The sequence below is a fragment of the Lytechinus variegatus genome, chromosome 9, assembly GCF_018143015.1.
Source record: "Lytechinus variegatus isolate NC3 chromosome 9, Lvar_3.0, whole genome shotgun sequence".
Classification (NCBI taxonomy): Eukaryota; Metazoa; Echinodermata; class Echinoidea; order Temnopleuroida; family Toxopneustidae; genus Lytechinus; species Lytechinus variegatus.
The window spans coordinates 7,257,053-7,272,995 of NC_054748.1; the positions used below are offsets into that span (position 1 = coordinate 7,257,053).

Genomic DNA, 15,943 nt, shown 5'->3' on the forward strand with positions numbered 1-15,943 from the left:
ACATGGGTTGTATTTTGTAATTGGTGATGAAAATGTACTAAATGTCTTAATTCGATTCAATATGAAAAAGAGCTCACATTCCTCATGTGAGAGTGGTAGAGTCACGTTTGTTTTAATCCATGGACTCTGTAATTCCTTCCTTTTGGTTTTCCGTTTTTTAGGGGGACCCGCTGAATTTTGCCCCTAAGATATGCAAGTTTGTAGGGAAGAGTTGCACTGTTAAAAAAACTGATTTAACAGGAAAAAAAAGATTTGCAGAAAGCAAGAACAGAACCATTCAGTAAATTCATAAAACAGGAATTTTTTCTGAAATTTAACAGGACAGGTCTGTTTAAAAAGGGGAAAATCGAGTTTTGAAAATTTGCAAGGTTCCATACACCACATAACAATTTCCTGTAATGTTACGCAATCTGGTAAGATTACAGGTGTTCTCGAGATTCTGCTGAAGGAACTTCTTTTATTTAAGGATGAATTTTCTAACAGTGTATATGATTAAAATACTCCCTACTGATTCTACGTGGCGTTTGCTTCGTTGACAATTGCTGCGCTATATTTTCCATTAACAAATAACAAAACAAATGACACATTTCATGTGTTTTTCTCTCACTATACAGTGCGTATGAAAAAAAAGTTTACACTTAGAAAAAGTCCTGTAAAATTATACATTTGTAATATCCTGAAGATTTTTCAACATTTTAACATTGGTATAGAGACATGGAACATCGTATAATAATAATAATAATAATGTGACTTGTTAAGCGCCAAATCCACTCTGTAGATTGCTCAAGGCTCACAAAGATCTAAAGTTAAATAAAAGAGTTTATTGTGTAGTAAAGTTCTCAATTATCATACAAATGCCATGTTCAAGTCTGTGACCATGCTACCAGACTTTTATCAGAATAAAAGCAAATTGAATGTCAATTCGTAATGAAATCTTAGCAATTGTACGATTGGATTCGATTTGAAACTAATTCAACCTATACTTCAAAATACAGACTTGCACTCATACAAAATTGTATAGAATTCTTGCATTTAATTTGAACCACATATAAAAAGATACTTGTCATTTATATCTTTAGAAAATAAGCAAAATGCGATTTGTTCTAAAATCGGATGGTGGATGAGCAGTAAGATGTCCAGGGGGTGGGGGGGGGGAGAAAAAGACACCAGAGCTTGGAATGCAACATGACGTCCCTCAGATTGAAAGACGAATGTAGACGAAGAAAGGGGCACGTTTGATCAATGACTAGCTTTTTAATCCGTCCCGTAACCTTCAGTCAATTAGCAAACAAGCACTTCTTCCAATTCCCGAAACCCATACATGCTTTTATGTTCATTTGCGGAAGCCGGACCAACCATTTGGAACAAATCACCCCTAAATATCAGACAGGCATCCACTATTTCAACTTTCAAGCCTTTACTGAAAACCCATCTTTTTTCGTTATTCATAACTAGGCGCAATGTAGTATTGGTAATTATTTTATTGGAAACTAATGTAAGTTAATATATTAAGTAATGTAATTCATGGGTTTATTTCTTTGTTTTTAGCATGATATGTAATGGAAGGTGGGGGTAAGTTAAGCATAGGGGCAAGTTGAGCCACCACCCTCAGGCCAATAATGAATAAGTAAGACATTGTGATGGTGCCATGTATTGATGACCCATTACATAACCCTTTACCCCACCACATTTTTTTTTACCTTGAAACAAAAGTACTTTTTAGAGGGAAAAATACATATTTCAGTCCCAAAAAGTAAAAAAGGGTGTAAAATAGATCAGTGCTTTCCCCCACACACGTCTTTAAATATGATTTAAAAGAAATAGAACAAATTGTTAGTCCAGGTATGGATCTTCATTCTCGTCATAGTCTTTTAAATGATGAATGCATAAGAAATGTGTGGATGTGAAAATATCGCATTAAATTCGGACTGGGGTACTTTGAACCAGTCAACATGGGGCAAGTTGAGCCCTGCTAATTCGTATGGTAATGTATAATAAAAAAAGAAACAAACTTTGAAAAGCCATTGATATGCAGGCAGAAAGGTGCAAATTCACATGACAGTTCTTTTACTTTTAGAGGATGTAAGTATTTATAGAGAATTAGCAAGTGAAAAGACTTGAAATAAAAAAAATGATATGCTGCTTCTTCCCGCATACATTTTGTACATAGTTTTTGTGGCTCAACTTACCCCACAAGGTGGCACAACTTACCCCACAGATGGGGCAAGTTGAGGCATTTGACATCGGTTTTTTTCAAAGGTCACAATGAATATCAGTGTGGGGGTAGAACATTATATATAGATGAAAAATATTTCCCAAGAATAAAATTGAAAGGCAAGGTACTTATTTTTCAATAATATTCGTCATATGAATTCTAACATGCAAAAGGCAAAAAGTTTCACAACTTACCTCGCCTTCCCCTATTGTTGTTTCCTGTACTGTAAAGCGCATAGATAATTTTTGTACATTATGCGGTATTTAATTGATGTATTATTTCCATTGTTATTATAATAATAATACATGAGATTTATATAGCGCAATTTCCATCTTGATAAGATGCTCAAGGCGCTTCAGAGCAGAACAACAAAAACTATTTACATATATTAGATAGCCAAGACAGATAGCCAAGCGCGATTGGTCAATTGCGCGTCACGTGATATGATCGAATCAGTGTATTTTCCCAGCCAGTCCACCTTCGATGAAAATATTGACTAGTTGGTCCACGAATATATTTTTCACGTGTCTGGCGCCCTCTCTTGGATTAGATGTTACCAATTACAGGAAAATAACATAGGTGGGACTAAAGTAGCTATCGTTTGCAATCGATCACAACTCGATATCAATATTGCAATAAATTTTCAGGCCGAGTATATACCGCGTAGGCCTAATAGGATTTAGTGCAGTGAGTCCGGTCCACGTCCAGTCCCAGTTTAATTCAATAATACTTCAAAATGGAGCCTAGATTTGTGCTAATGAGCAATGAGGAATTAGACCAGCTTTTGGACAATAAGGATTCTAAATCTACCAAGAATGTTGTGAAACAGGCGATAGATATATTCAGTTGCTATTGTAGGGCAAAGTCTCTTGACGTTGGAAAAGTGGAGACGGAATACTCGGAGCAAGAGTTATGCGAGTGCATTCGATCATTCTACGCAGAGGTGCGGCGGGGAAATGGCCAATGTTACGCAAAGAGTTCCATGATCACAATACGCTATGGTCTCCAAAAGCACTTTCTTAAAACAAAGGCAATGGGCATTGTGAACAGTGTTGAATTTAGACGTGCAAACGACATGTTTGCTGCAGTCCTCCATAAACTGAAAGCTGAAGGAAAGGGTTCAATTACACACAAGGATCCTATTAGTAAGGAAGACTTTAAAAAAATAATGACTTCGCGAGCCTTGGACCGTTCTACTCCGAGAGGTCTCCAAAATGCTGTGTTTGTGAATCTAATGTTACACCTGTGTAACAGAGGCAGGGAGAATCTTAAGGATCTAAGGACAGAGGACTTCGCTATTGCTACAGATTCGAGCAACAGGAGATATGGTTATCTTGCGAAGGATAAGCTGACTAAAAATCACAGAGGAGACAAAGATGATGATTCAAAGAGCCAATGTGGTCGGATGTATGAGACGAAGGATGAAAATTGTCCCGTCAAGTCATTCTGTGAATATGTTTCGCATCTGAATTGTGATTTTCCATTTTTTTGGCATCGACCAAAATCAATTTCGCCTCAAGAAAATGTCACACTTGGAAGCGGTCCTGGACCAGGGACAGTAGAACAAGACCAAAATGTGCCATGGTATGATCATCAGGTTGTTGGTAAGAATGCATTGGGGAACAAAATGAAAAGCATTAGCATTGAAGCTAACACGTCAAGGCCCTACACAAACCATTGCATTAGAGCCACAACTATCACTACGTTAGATGAGCAAGGATTTGAGGCCAGGCATATCATGACGGTTTCAGGACATAAAAGTGAGAGCAGTCTTAAACATTACTCTCGAGTTGACGAAGGACACAAACGACAAATGAGCTTATGCTTGTCAGAAAAATGTCAGTCAAAAGTTAGGCTTTCTACTAGTCCAAGTAGTACAACAAGGTCTAATGGTGCTAGATCTGGTCCTGGTCCTGGATCTGGTCCAGCAAAAGAAAGATCAGGACCACCATGTACAGTCAGCAGGCCACCACGTAGTCCTGTTTCATCTCACCCACCACCAGAATCTGCACCTGATGTTATGACTCAGCCTCAGGATCTACAGAGATCCACATTGGGTCCTGGACCAAGTCCTGGAACGACATCAGAGAGATCAGCCTCAGGGAAACCTTGTGGTACAATCAGCAGGCCGCCATCTAGTCCTGTTATATCTTAATTTTTTGCAAATGTTACGGCTCAGAATCAACATGGATCTCGGTCAGCCCTGTGTCCTGGACCGGACTCACAGTCCTCGCCTCAAATGAACTTTGTATCAAACAAATTGGATGTGGACCAGAAAAGGGTCGTACAGTACCACTTTCATCAGTGTACTGTAAACATAATAAACAAGTAGACAATACTGCATCGTACCTTATGTAAATATGTTGCGTTCGTGTTTGTTGTTATACGTTGAACAGTTGGAACAATTGGAATTTCATTGGAATATAGACTACCACTAGACTAGGACTTAGGATTTTTGTTTTTGGCTTTATCTCTGTTGGAATTGGAAGTTTTGCAAGGAATGGATCTGGTAAGTAAATTCTATATTTAATGTTAGTTTTAAGGCTTATGTAGATCTAGTTTAATCTAGGCCTAGGTCTAACGTTCATTTCTTTACAAATTAGAGTCTCGTTAAAAAATCTCCATCATTTTAGGCTATCTAATATAACAGATATTGACTGATTGGGTGTGTAAAATAAACATTCTTTGGACCGCCTAAAGGATTAATATTTTCCCTCGTGATCATATTTTCCCTCGGGAAAATATAAATCCGGCGGTCCAAAGAATGTTTATATTACACACCGCATCAGTCAATATCTGTATAATACATGTAATACATGTCTGAACAATAAGTCAATGTCTATCAAAAAACGCTTTTATACAGGTAAGTTTTCAGGTTGCCCTTGAAGGTGGTCGCTGAAGTCTGGGTTTTCAAACTGTGTGGGAGAGAATTCCACATGCTAGGTCCTGCATGAGCAAAGGCCCGCTCCCCGCATGATTTCTCAGCAACTGGAATTTGTAAGAGATTAGATGATGAGGATCGTAAATTTCTTGAAGGTTGGTAATGATGCATCAAAGACCTATTGTAACTGGGGGAAGTTCCTTTGACTGTATGAAAAATCAAAAGAAGGATTTTAAAGACTATGCGTTCCTTCAGGGCATGGGCGGAAATCCAAGGGGGACAGGGGGACGTGTCCCCCCTACTGCAAATAGTAGGGGGGACACAATATCAAATGTCCCCCTTACTATTTTGGGTCTTTGGTGTTGCTACGAAATAGATCACGCAAAATGTGAATAAAACCTGCGTTTTGCGACGAGATGGCCTTTTTTCCTTTTTTTTTTGCTTGTCTAATATATTTTCGTCGAAATGACCTTAAATTTTAGATAATAAATAGGTTTTTTTTTTTTTTGCTTGTCAAATTTTCCAGACCCTGGTTCCCCCTACCTTTTTGAAGAGATTTCCGCCCCTGCTTCAGGGGCAACCAGTGAAGAGTTTTTAATATAGGGGTGATGTGGCTGCGCTTGCTAGATAGAGTTACAATAAGCGCAGCTGCATTTTGCAACCTTTGCAATTTTCCAAATTGAGAATTTGTAAGTTGTAAAGGAGGCTGTTACCAAAATTGAATCGTGAAGAAATGAGTGAATGTACCAGTTTCTCTGTTGCTGAGCGAGTGAGATATTTTCTTATGAAGCCAATATTGCGCAATTGATAACGAACTGATCTGCAAATGTTTGTAATTTGGTTGGACATGGACATGTGAGCATCAAAAATAACTCCAAGATTGCGACATGATTTTGACAAGGGGATGTCATTGCCAGAGATAGAAATGGAATCAATGTTGAATTTGTTGAGTTGAAACTTTGAGCCAAAAACTTAAAACTCACAGTCAGATCAGTTTATTATCATCATTTTTTTTATTATGATTGCTACAGAGTATATGTGCGGGGGCGGATTTTTCTTGATATGGAGCACTGAAACGATAAACACTATAAAAGACGGAACTTGATAGGCGGAATCGCAGACTCCCCAAAACTCATACCGTTTTCTGAAAAGAAACAAATGAAAACAACGCTGCTAATTTCCTTACATTATTTGTTCACGTAAATACAAAGAATTACTGTTACTTCTTTTAGAATTATTTAAACGGGAAGAATGATAGTTGTTGGTCTAGTTATATTTTATGGGGACTTTATTAATTGCGCAATAAACGTATCACTACTCCTGACTAACCTTGGGTTAACCTCAGTCAATATGTATTGATATGGATGATTGCATTTTCATATTTATTCATCACTCAGGTATGTATTGTGTTTCGGAAAGCTGGCTGAGAACGAAGCTTACCTTGTTCTGTTGTTAATGTCATAAAAAATTTCGTGTTTGCTTGCTCTCTGTACTAGTATAGGTATCACAGGCCGAGAACATTTCCCAATCAAAGACTCGTGTGTTAAAATGGCACTTATGAAAAATTCTTAAAGAACAAGGATGAAATTCGCGGGTACAAATGTTTACTACCAGTGGATAGGATATATATCTGACAATCAATATCTGATCAGGAAAGCTTCCCTCCACAGGCTTATTTTAAAAATAGATCTGCATTTAAAAAGGATTCCCCTGAGTGATCAATTTCATCACTTGAAACACAAAAAAATAGCCCTTATCGTTCAGCTGTTCAAAATAATATAATTCCAAATTTGGGGAAAAGAACTTCAGTAATTACCAAAAAATAGAATCATAGACTTAGATGGACAATCATATTCATACACTCTTTCAATCAGCTATATAAATAAAATTGAGATTTGGTTGGCTCGAATGAATAATGCCTTCCCGGGTTTAATAGGTCCGTGCGACGTATAACACTCCCCCAAAATGAATTATAAATTTCTACTCATAAAGATAAAGATATAGTCTAGTGGAAAAGCATTCTGGTGTAAACTTTGGATTTGTCATGTTTGTACAGAACAGTTAATGACTAGTACGATATTACCAACATTTCTTTTTCAATTGTACATTCGTAAATTTCAGGTTTCTTCATACATGAAAATTGTGCATACTTTTCTTTAAGTGAGACCAACATCCGTAGAATTGTATCAACAATTTTCAAACATTAGGTATTATTTTCAGAGCCTTTCGTCACTTTTAAGACAAAATCATCATGCATGATGATGATGTTTGTCTCACTTAAAGGGTAAGTTCACCCTGAAGAAGACTTTGTTGTAAAAATAGCAGAAAAAATCGTAAAAATATTGGTGAAGGTTTGAGGAAAATCCGTTAAAGAGTAAGAAAGTTATTAGAGTTCAAAGTTTTGGATTTGTGACGTCATAAACGAGCAGCTGCCCCATGTGTTATGTAATATAAAATGCATGAATTTCATTTTTTTATGGTTCCTGATGACTTAATTATGTTTTCTATTCATGATCGGGTGTGAACTGATTTGTCTATTGATATACAAAAGGTACAGAGAAAACCATTTTGAATTTTCTGAGAAAATGACATTTCATTGATTTTTTTACCATTCGCTATGTAGGAATGCTGCTCGCATATGACGTCACAAATCAAATAATTGAAATTCTAATAACTTTTTAACTATTTGATGAATTTTTCTCAAACCTTCGTCAATATTTTTTATTATTTTTTTCTGCTATTTTTACAATAAACTTTTTGTCAGGGTGAACTTCCCCTTTAAAGAAAAGTATTGCATGCAATTACGGCATATACCGTAAGCCTAGATCTTGAGTATCGAATTACCTACAGTATATGTACATGAGAATTAATTTCGTTATAAAAGTGGGGGAAAAACATAATTATAGGCCGAGTGCCCTCAAGACTGTAGTACATTATCACCTTAGTATTTCATTATTATAAGGGGCACACTATTGCTATGAAGATGAAAATTAATAACGTTGTCAGCAAGGCGAACACAATTAATAGCGAAAAATCAAAGGAGTAAGAATATCATCAGTCTTAAAACTTCTTGCCTTTCTTTTTTTTCAATTTCACAATCTGTTTTGAGTTGACGTTTGCTTGGGATGCAATATCCCAGCACATGGTAATTCTGCTGTAATCAACGAAGCTGTCGATAGACCCGGGGGGAGGAGGGGGGGGGGGTTGCAGTCAAATATATTGCTTTACACAAGCGTGGCCATATCATTGCCAAACACCCCCTAAACGATTTTTTTTGTCTGTGTGTAAAATAACCACTTACGCAAGTTTTTTTTTTGCTGGCTTTATTTACACATTTTGGCCCCTAAATACTTGTCGGCAGAATATGACCCCGGCCGGGGAGCGGCGCACAAAAGCCTGGAGGAATAAACATACCCTAAACACGTTTCACTGGTCTTAGAAAAAAGGCTTTGAAAAAAATACTCGAATTACTTTTTACCCTGTAATTGACCATTGACCGGTCTTTCAAAACTACCTTTTTTAAAAAAAATCTGTGTTTCTATACCCTTCACGAATGCACGCGCGGCCCGCGTCCAAAATTTAAAAAAAAAACCCACCCCTTTAAACGCGTTTTTTTTTGTCGCGCGTGTGTACAGCAATATACATGTAGTTGACTGCCCCCCCCCCCGGGCTGATACAGTCGCAGTCATAATTGTTTGTGCCAAGTTGCATGTTAGTTGATTTTTTTACCTACTTGCCTACATCACTCCCAACCCTATCCCTTCTCCTCAGAAACACTGACATATACGCCACAAATAAGTACCTATAGTACTTTGTAATGAATGCCAGAATTTTAACCACCCACGATTTAGAAAATATGCCGTTCATTGCTAATTAAAGCATACGAGGCCTGTCTGTAGTAGGTCCATGGTCAATACCTGTGGATCTACTACATAGTGTACATACAGTGTGTGCCCAGGCCAAGGATCTATTATACCTACCGGTCTCACGGAAATGGTGTAAGCCCTAACCATGCTAACGATTCGCTCACAGATTGTCCGGGGGCTCAGGGATTTTATTCAACTGATCGGGTACATAAGGTTTCATGGTCCCAACATGTTGGCATGATATCAGTGGTCAGGAAAATGTGTTGCTGCCGGGTCATATCATTTACGGAAGGCCCAGAGGACCCCATTTTCTGTCGGTCATCTTGGATTTTTCATGAAAATCAATTATTTGTTATATTTTTTCGAACAAAAAATTGAAAAATATTAAATAGAATACGCATTTAACAATGATTTAGATACTAGTAGTAGAAATCGATTGCAATCGTTTTCTGGACAGTCCGGTTAATATTTTTTGAAAAAGTATAAGAATTTATGCCAAAATTTTCATGTTTTTAGGCAAACATTTGCATGTGCATTGGTATTTTTTCTGTTTTGTCATTGGGTGCTCAGGGATTTTATTCAACTGATGGGGTACATAAGGTTTCATGGTCCCAACATGTTGGCATGATATCAGTGGTCAGGAAAATGTGTTGCTGCCGGGTCATATCATTTACGGAAGGCCCAGAGGACCCCATTTTCTGTCGGTCATCTTGGATTTTTCATGAAAATCAATTATTTGTTATATTTTTTCGAACAAAAAATTGAAAAATATTAAATAGAATACGCATTTAACAATGATTTAGATACTAGTAGTAGAAATCGATTGCAATCGTTTTCTGGACAGTCCGGTTAATATTTTTTGAAAAAGTATAAGAATTTATGCCAAAATTTTCATGTTTTTAGGCAAACATTTGCATGTGCATTGGTATTTTTCTGTTTTGTCATTGATAACAATTAGTGCAAAATATCAGCATCTAACACGAAAGAGGATATATCAACGAGAACATTGATATGCTTCATGACAGTATTAATGTCTTAACTTGCTTATATACAATGTATAGGGGAAATACCTCCATTTGAATGTATTCCCCGATATTGCGATAAAATGACACCAAAAAGCAACCTTCGTTACTCGTCACACTAGTGATACCGACTACAATGCGCTCGCTCAGTGGCTTGCCTTTCAAAACATGTCAAGAGTACAATCTGACAATAGACTCAACGGTATTGCCTCGCCTTTGTTGGTGTAACTAGCACCATGAATACATGTAATGAGCGTCGCGATAGAAAAGTGTTTATATATGTGGGTATGACGGCAAAAGGCGGGGTTTTTTTAACATATCAAAGCAACTTTTATATTAATGAAACCTCTTGGAAAAATTAGAGGAGTCATTGCTCTGCATGTCGCAAGCAATTACATTCGGGCACCTTAAAACATAATCCCGCAAGAGCTTGTCGAAGGTACCCCACCCTTATCCGAAGCTTGACTATATATATCTTGCCTTTTGGAGCCCTCATTGTGGCAAAATGATGCTTCGGTTAGGTAAAAAACAACTTATTTTCTTGAAATCACATGGAGACGGAAGAGTAGGCTTTTCTCTATCGGCAACATAAGGGAGTGTTTCATCAACGTTATCGTCCGACAAGTTGTCAGATATGACAGCTTTCCTTGATTTTGATTGGCTGAGAAGCAATGTAACTATGGTAACGTTCGGATAAAACAGGACTTGTCGGATAAATCTTCCGACAAGTCATTTTATTAAACGCTCCCAAGAAGTGAGGGCACAGCAAAGCCTATCCTCTCAGGGGGCTGCCCCAAGTCACCCAGCCCCTTTTTCGCATTTTGCCAAATTCTTGGAAAATTCGTGAAAATGAAAAAATGAAAATCCATAATTTATTGTTCGAAATAGACATGAAATGATATACTCCGAAAATTTGCTTTGCCCAATTGATCGTGGGCCCGGCAGCCACTGTACGTGCATGCAGCGCCAGATCGACGAGGCTATATCCCTTTAAACGTTGATCGCCAAACAGGGTAGCAGCAACTCCCATCTTTTAACGTCTTTTGGTCTGACGCGGCCGGGGTTTGAACCCCCGACTTCCCGGTTGTGAGACGGACGCTCTACCGACTAAGCCAACACACCGGTACAAGCATTTTGGGCCACATCGATGAAAAAAGTTTTTTTATAGCTACTATGATTGCTATTTTCAAAAAAAAAAATCACGTCCCACAAGATTTGCTTTTTAATGGACGCTCTCATACCCTTTCCACTTGCATTTTTACATCAAATCTTTTGGTGCAATTTACTATTAAAATGATCATGTATTATGCAACTCAGGGGCTGGAGGAACTGACCCCCCCCCCCTTACACACACATACATACACACATTTTTTTTCAGTAATAAAGGAAATTGACCATCTGATTACTATTTTTTTCGGTCCCCATTCCCTCCTGCACTCCTGTAACTGTTATGTACCAAAATTTACATGGATTGTATTTTGTAATTGGTGATGAAAATGGACTAAATGTCTTAATTCGATTCAATATGAAAAAGAGCTCATATTCCTAATGTGAGAGTGGTAGAGTCACGTTTGTTTTAATCCATGGACTGTGTAATTCCTTCCTTTTGGTTTTCCGTTTTTTTTTTTTGGGGGGGGGGGGGACCGGGTGAATTTTGCCCCTGAGATATGCTAGTTTGTAGGGAAGAGTTGCACTGTTAAAAAAACTGATTTAACAGGAAAAAATAACATTTTGCAGAAAGCAAGAACAGAACCATTCAGTAAATTCATAAAACAGGATTTTTTTCTGAAATTTAACAGGACAGGTCTGTTTAAAAAGGGGGAAATCGAGTTTTGGAAATTTGCAAGGTTCCATACACCACATACCAATTTCCTGTAATGCTACGCAATGTGGTAAGATTACAGGTGTTCTCGAGATTCTGCTGAAGGAACTTCTTTTATGATTTGCGCAGAACTTTGAAATAGTTAAGCGAATAAAAGTAGACCTTAATCACGAAGAACACATCGAATTTAGCTAGTAAAATTGATTTGAAGATATATTTTACCTATTTAACTTGTTTCCTTGCCCAAATTCTTCGAAGAGTGTCATTGCGCCCCATCCCACTCCCCCACACAACGAGGCCATTGTGGTGACGATATTTGCTTTACACTGAGCTGTGATTTAAATGAAAACGTTCTTATCTTAACTTTGTTCTTATCTACGTCACTTTCTTAAATTGGTATTCTGAAAACGTTCTTATCTTTTTCTTATCTTTTGTTCTTATCTTTGTTCTTATCTTGCTCTCCACCCCCAATGCTGAGCGCGTAAATTTACCACTCGCGCATATAATACAAAAGTGCGCTAAAAAGATAAGAACAAAATCAAGATAAGTGGTATTCTGAAAACGTTCTTATCTTTTTTCTTTCTTATCTTTCACGGTATTTAAGATAATATTTAAGATAGCTAGAGGGTTATCACATCTCACGATGTCTGCGTTTTTTCTTGCTCAAAATCGATGGCCACTAGTAGTAATAAGTACCCACAAGTATTACTCCCACCATTTCTTTCATTCACCCTTTATTTTGCCCGTCTATTTTTTCTATCCTTTTTTCTTTTTTTCTTCCTTTCTATTTGTCTGTCTTTCTTCCTTTCTATCTGCATGTCTTTCTTCTTTTATTTAATTCTTCATTTATATCTTTTCTTTTGTTCTGTTTAAATCTTTTAATTTTTTTCTTTTGCTTTGTTTCATTTATACTTCATCTTTCTTCCATTTTTATTTTCCCTTTTCGTTTTATCCCTTTCTTATTTCTTTATAGCTACTGAGTCTTTATTTCTTATTTTCCCCCTTTTCTCTTCTTTTCTTTCTTTCTACCTTCACTTTTTTGTCATCTTTATATTTTTCTTCCTTATTTTTTCGTCCATTCTTTCGTTTTTATATATGCTTTTCCTTTTTGTTTCTTTCTTCCTTCACTTTTTTGTAATCTTTTTATTTTTCTTCCTTATTTTTTCTTCAATTCTTTCGTTTTTATATATGCTTTTCCTTTTTTAATCATTCATTTTATTTTTCCCCCTTTTGCTTCCTTCCCTTTAATAATTCTTAATTTTTCTTTCTAAATTTATTTTATTTCTGCTTTCTGAAATTTTTGTGTCTTTTTTACTTTCTTTTTTTTTCTTTATTTCGTCGCTCATTCTTTTTTTGTTCATTCTTTATTTACCCTTTTTCTTTACTTTGTTTCTTCTCTCTGTCTTTCTTCTCTTAACTCTTTATTTTCCCTTTTCGTTTTTTTTTTCTTTTTCTTTCTTTCTTTCTTTCTTTCAATTTACCTTTCTTTCCTTTATCTTTTTGTAGTCTTCATATTTGCGTTAATTTTCCTTTCATTTTTTCTCTCTCAATTTTATTTCTTTGTTTCATTTCCCTTTTTTTTTCTCTTCCTTCACTTTTTACATTTTATTCCCTTTTTTTCCTTTTTTTTCTTTCTAACTTTCTTTTATTCGCTTTTAGACTATTTTCTTTTTCGGTTCCATGTTACTTTTTTTAATCTTTTTAGTTTGACCTTTTTCTTTTGTGTGTGTGTTCCTTTTAGTTTCTTTCTTTTCTTTTTCTTTTTGTTCCTTCACTTTATCATTGATAATTGTTTTATTTCTTTCATCCTTTTCCTTCTTTTATTTATTTTATTTTTCTTTCTTTTTTATTTTTAAGTCCTTTTTGCTTGCTTTCTTTCGTTTACTCTTTATTTTTCATTATTTTCTGCTTTGTTCCTTTCATCTTTTTTTCTGCTTCATTCTGACCCTTTTCTGTCTTCTTACTTTAATACCTACTTACTTTCTTTCTTCATATTTTATTCTTTATTCGTACCTGCTTTATTTACTTTTTTCTTTCTTTATTTTGTGCACGTGGACGTCTCGAAATAATAAAATCAGTCATTGCATATAAAATGCCTATTTCGCGCAATGCGCCAGAAACAGTGTACGCGCAGCGCCCATGATATTCTCTTCACATTTTCTTCACATAAGGTACGCTTCTATAGGTTAAACTGCCAATATAACGCGCATTTTGATTGGTAAAATCTTAAAAAATGGGCGTGTTGGAGATAAGAAGGGGGCAGTCCTTACAGAGATAAGAACGCGTTAAGAAGATTTTCAGAATACCGATTTGCAATGATTTTAGCGTCTTCTTATCTCAGTGAGATAAGATAAAAGATAAGAACAAAGATAAGAACGTTTTCAGAATACCACCCCTGATTTTCATTTTGTTAATCATTGTCAAGCATGCGAAAAGTGTGAAGAAACAAGTATTAAATGAAAAATGAAACGTAAACCCTCTTTAAATGATAAAACCTAAGTGAAAAAATGCTGGAAATGTCCGATATAAAGTTTTGTTCAGATTCAGTTATGTCCTCAGATCCAGCTGGCACAAAAAAAGGGTAACGGTTGTGCTTACTAAGTGTTGAAATTTCAGTTTGGGTGGCAATATTGTTACAAAATGCTTGAATGTATCCGTTTTATTCAATTGACTAAAAGTGCAAGGGAAATGTATAAGAAATGTTTCGCAGGGTAAGTTTAGGCGGCTTGTCAAAGGTGTGCGTGCGTCTTTACCTTTATATTCCACGGAAGCGTTCAGTCAAAAGTTCAATATCACAGAAATTTTGACCAAATTGATGAAAAATAAACAAAAAATGACGGTGCGATGGCACAAAAAAAAATCGTGATTATACATCACCATAACGAAGAAGAGTTAAATTTTCTAATGCTTTTCCGTTGGTGAACTAGGCCAATCAGATCAAAAGATATGGTTGAAAAAATGGGGGAAATGGCACATTCTTTGCGGCTTTTCACGGCGGCGCGCGGTGTGTTTGAAGAGGTCGACGCTTAAGTGTTGGGTAAAATCCATATGGTGTTGGCGAATTTGAATGTTGGAATGAGGATTACTAAATTAGTAAATCTTAGTGTTATTTTGTATTTCAATCATAGTCAATCGCATGCTAAAGAAATCGCACACCCTGACACACACACAAACCCTCACGCACACATCCTCACACGAAATATATCGAAACATGAATTCATGCAATATTATAGTATGAAGATGAAGATGTTAAAGCTGAGGGTGACGGTAATATGATGATAATGTTGATGATGATGATTATAATGATGGTGATGATGAAGGCCATGGAGATGATGGTGGTCATGATGAAGATATTGGTAATGACTAAATCGAAGGAGGAATTTATTCAGGGTGACCAGATTTCACAAAATGAAATACGGGACAATCTACAAACAAGTGGAATGCCTCTGGCCGTCTCACCTGCATCACGCGGTTCAATATAGCAGCAGTGCTGACTTTGCATACTACTCTGACTCGCACAAGATGTTCAGTGATACATGGTTACTCTTATGTCCTCTTTTTATGAACTAGACCAATAAACTTACAGAGATATGATGGTTATTCAACAAAAAACCCCAACATGGCCAAAGTTCATTGACCTTACATGACCTTTGACCTTGATCATGTGACCTGAAACTCGAACAGGATGTTCAGTGATACTTGATTACTCTTATGTACAAGTTTCATGAATCAGATCCATAAACTTTCAAAGTTATGATGGTAATTCAACAGATACACCCAATTCGGCTAAAGTTCATTGACCTTTGACCTTGGACATGTGACCTGAAACACGCACAGGATGTTCAGTGATACTTGATTACTCTAATGTCCAAGTTTAACGAACTAGACCAATAAACTTTCAAAGTTATGATGGTAATTCAACAGATATCCCCGATTCGGCCAAAGTTCATTGACCCTAAATGACCTTTGACCTTAATCATGAGACCTGAAACTTGCACAAAATGTTCAGTGATGCTTGATTACTATTATGTCCAAGTTTCATGAATCAGATCCATAAACTTTCAAAGTTATGATGGGAATTCAACAGATATCCCCAATTCGGCCAAAGTTCATTGACCCTAAATGACCTTTGACCTT

General features: G+C 36.5%; 1 protein-coding gene across 1 annotated transcript; it reads left to right on the forward strand.

The window, feature by feature from the left end:
• Positions 1 to 2,637: 2,637 nt before the first annotated feature.
• On the forward strand, positions 2,638 to 4,900 carry LOC121421357. Its single transcript, XM_041616054.1, has one exon. The coding sequence runs from the start codon at positions 2,952 to 2,954 to the stop codon at positions 4,368 to 4,370; it is 1,419 nt and encodes a 472-aa protein (XP_041471988.1). The 5' UTR covers positions 2,638 to 2,951; the 3' UTR covers positions 4,371 to 4,900.
• Positions 4,901 to 15,943: the final 11,043 nt, after the last annotated feature.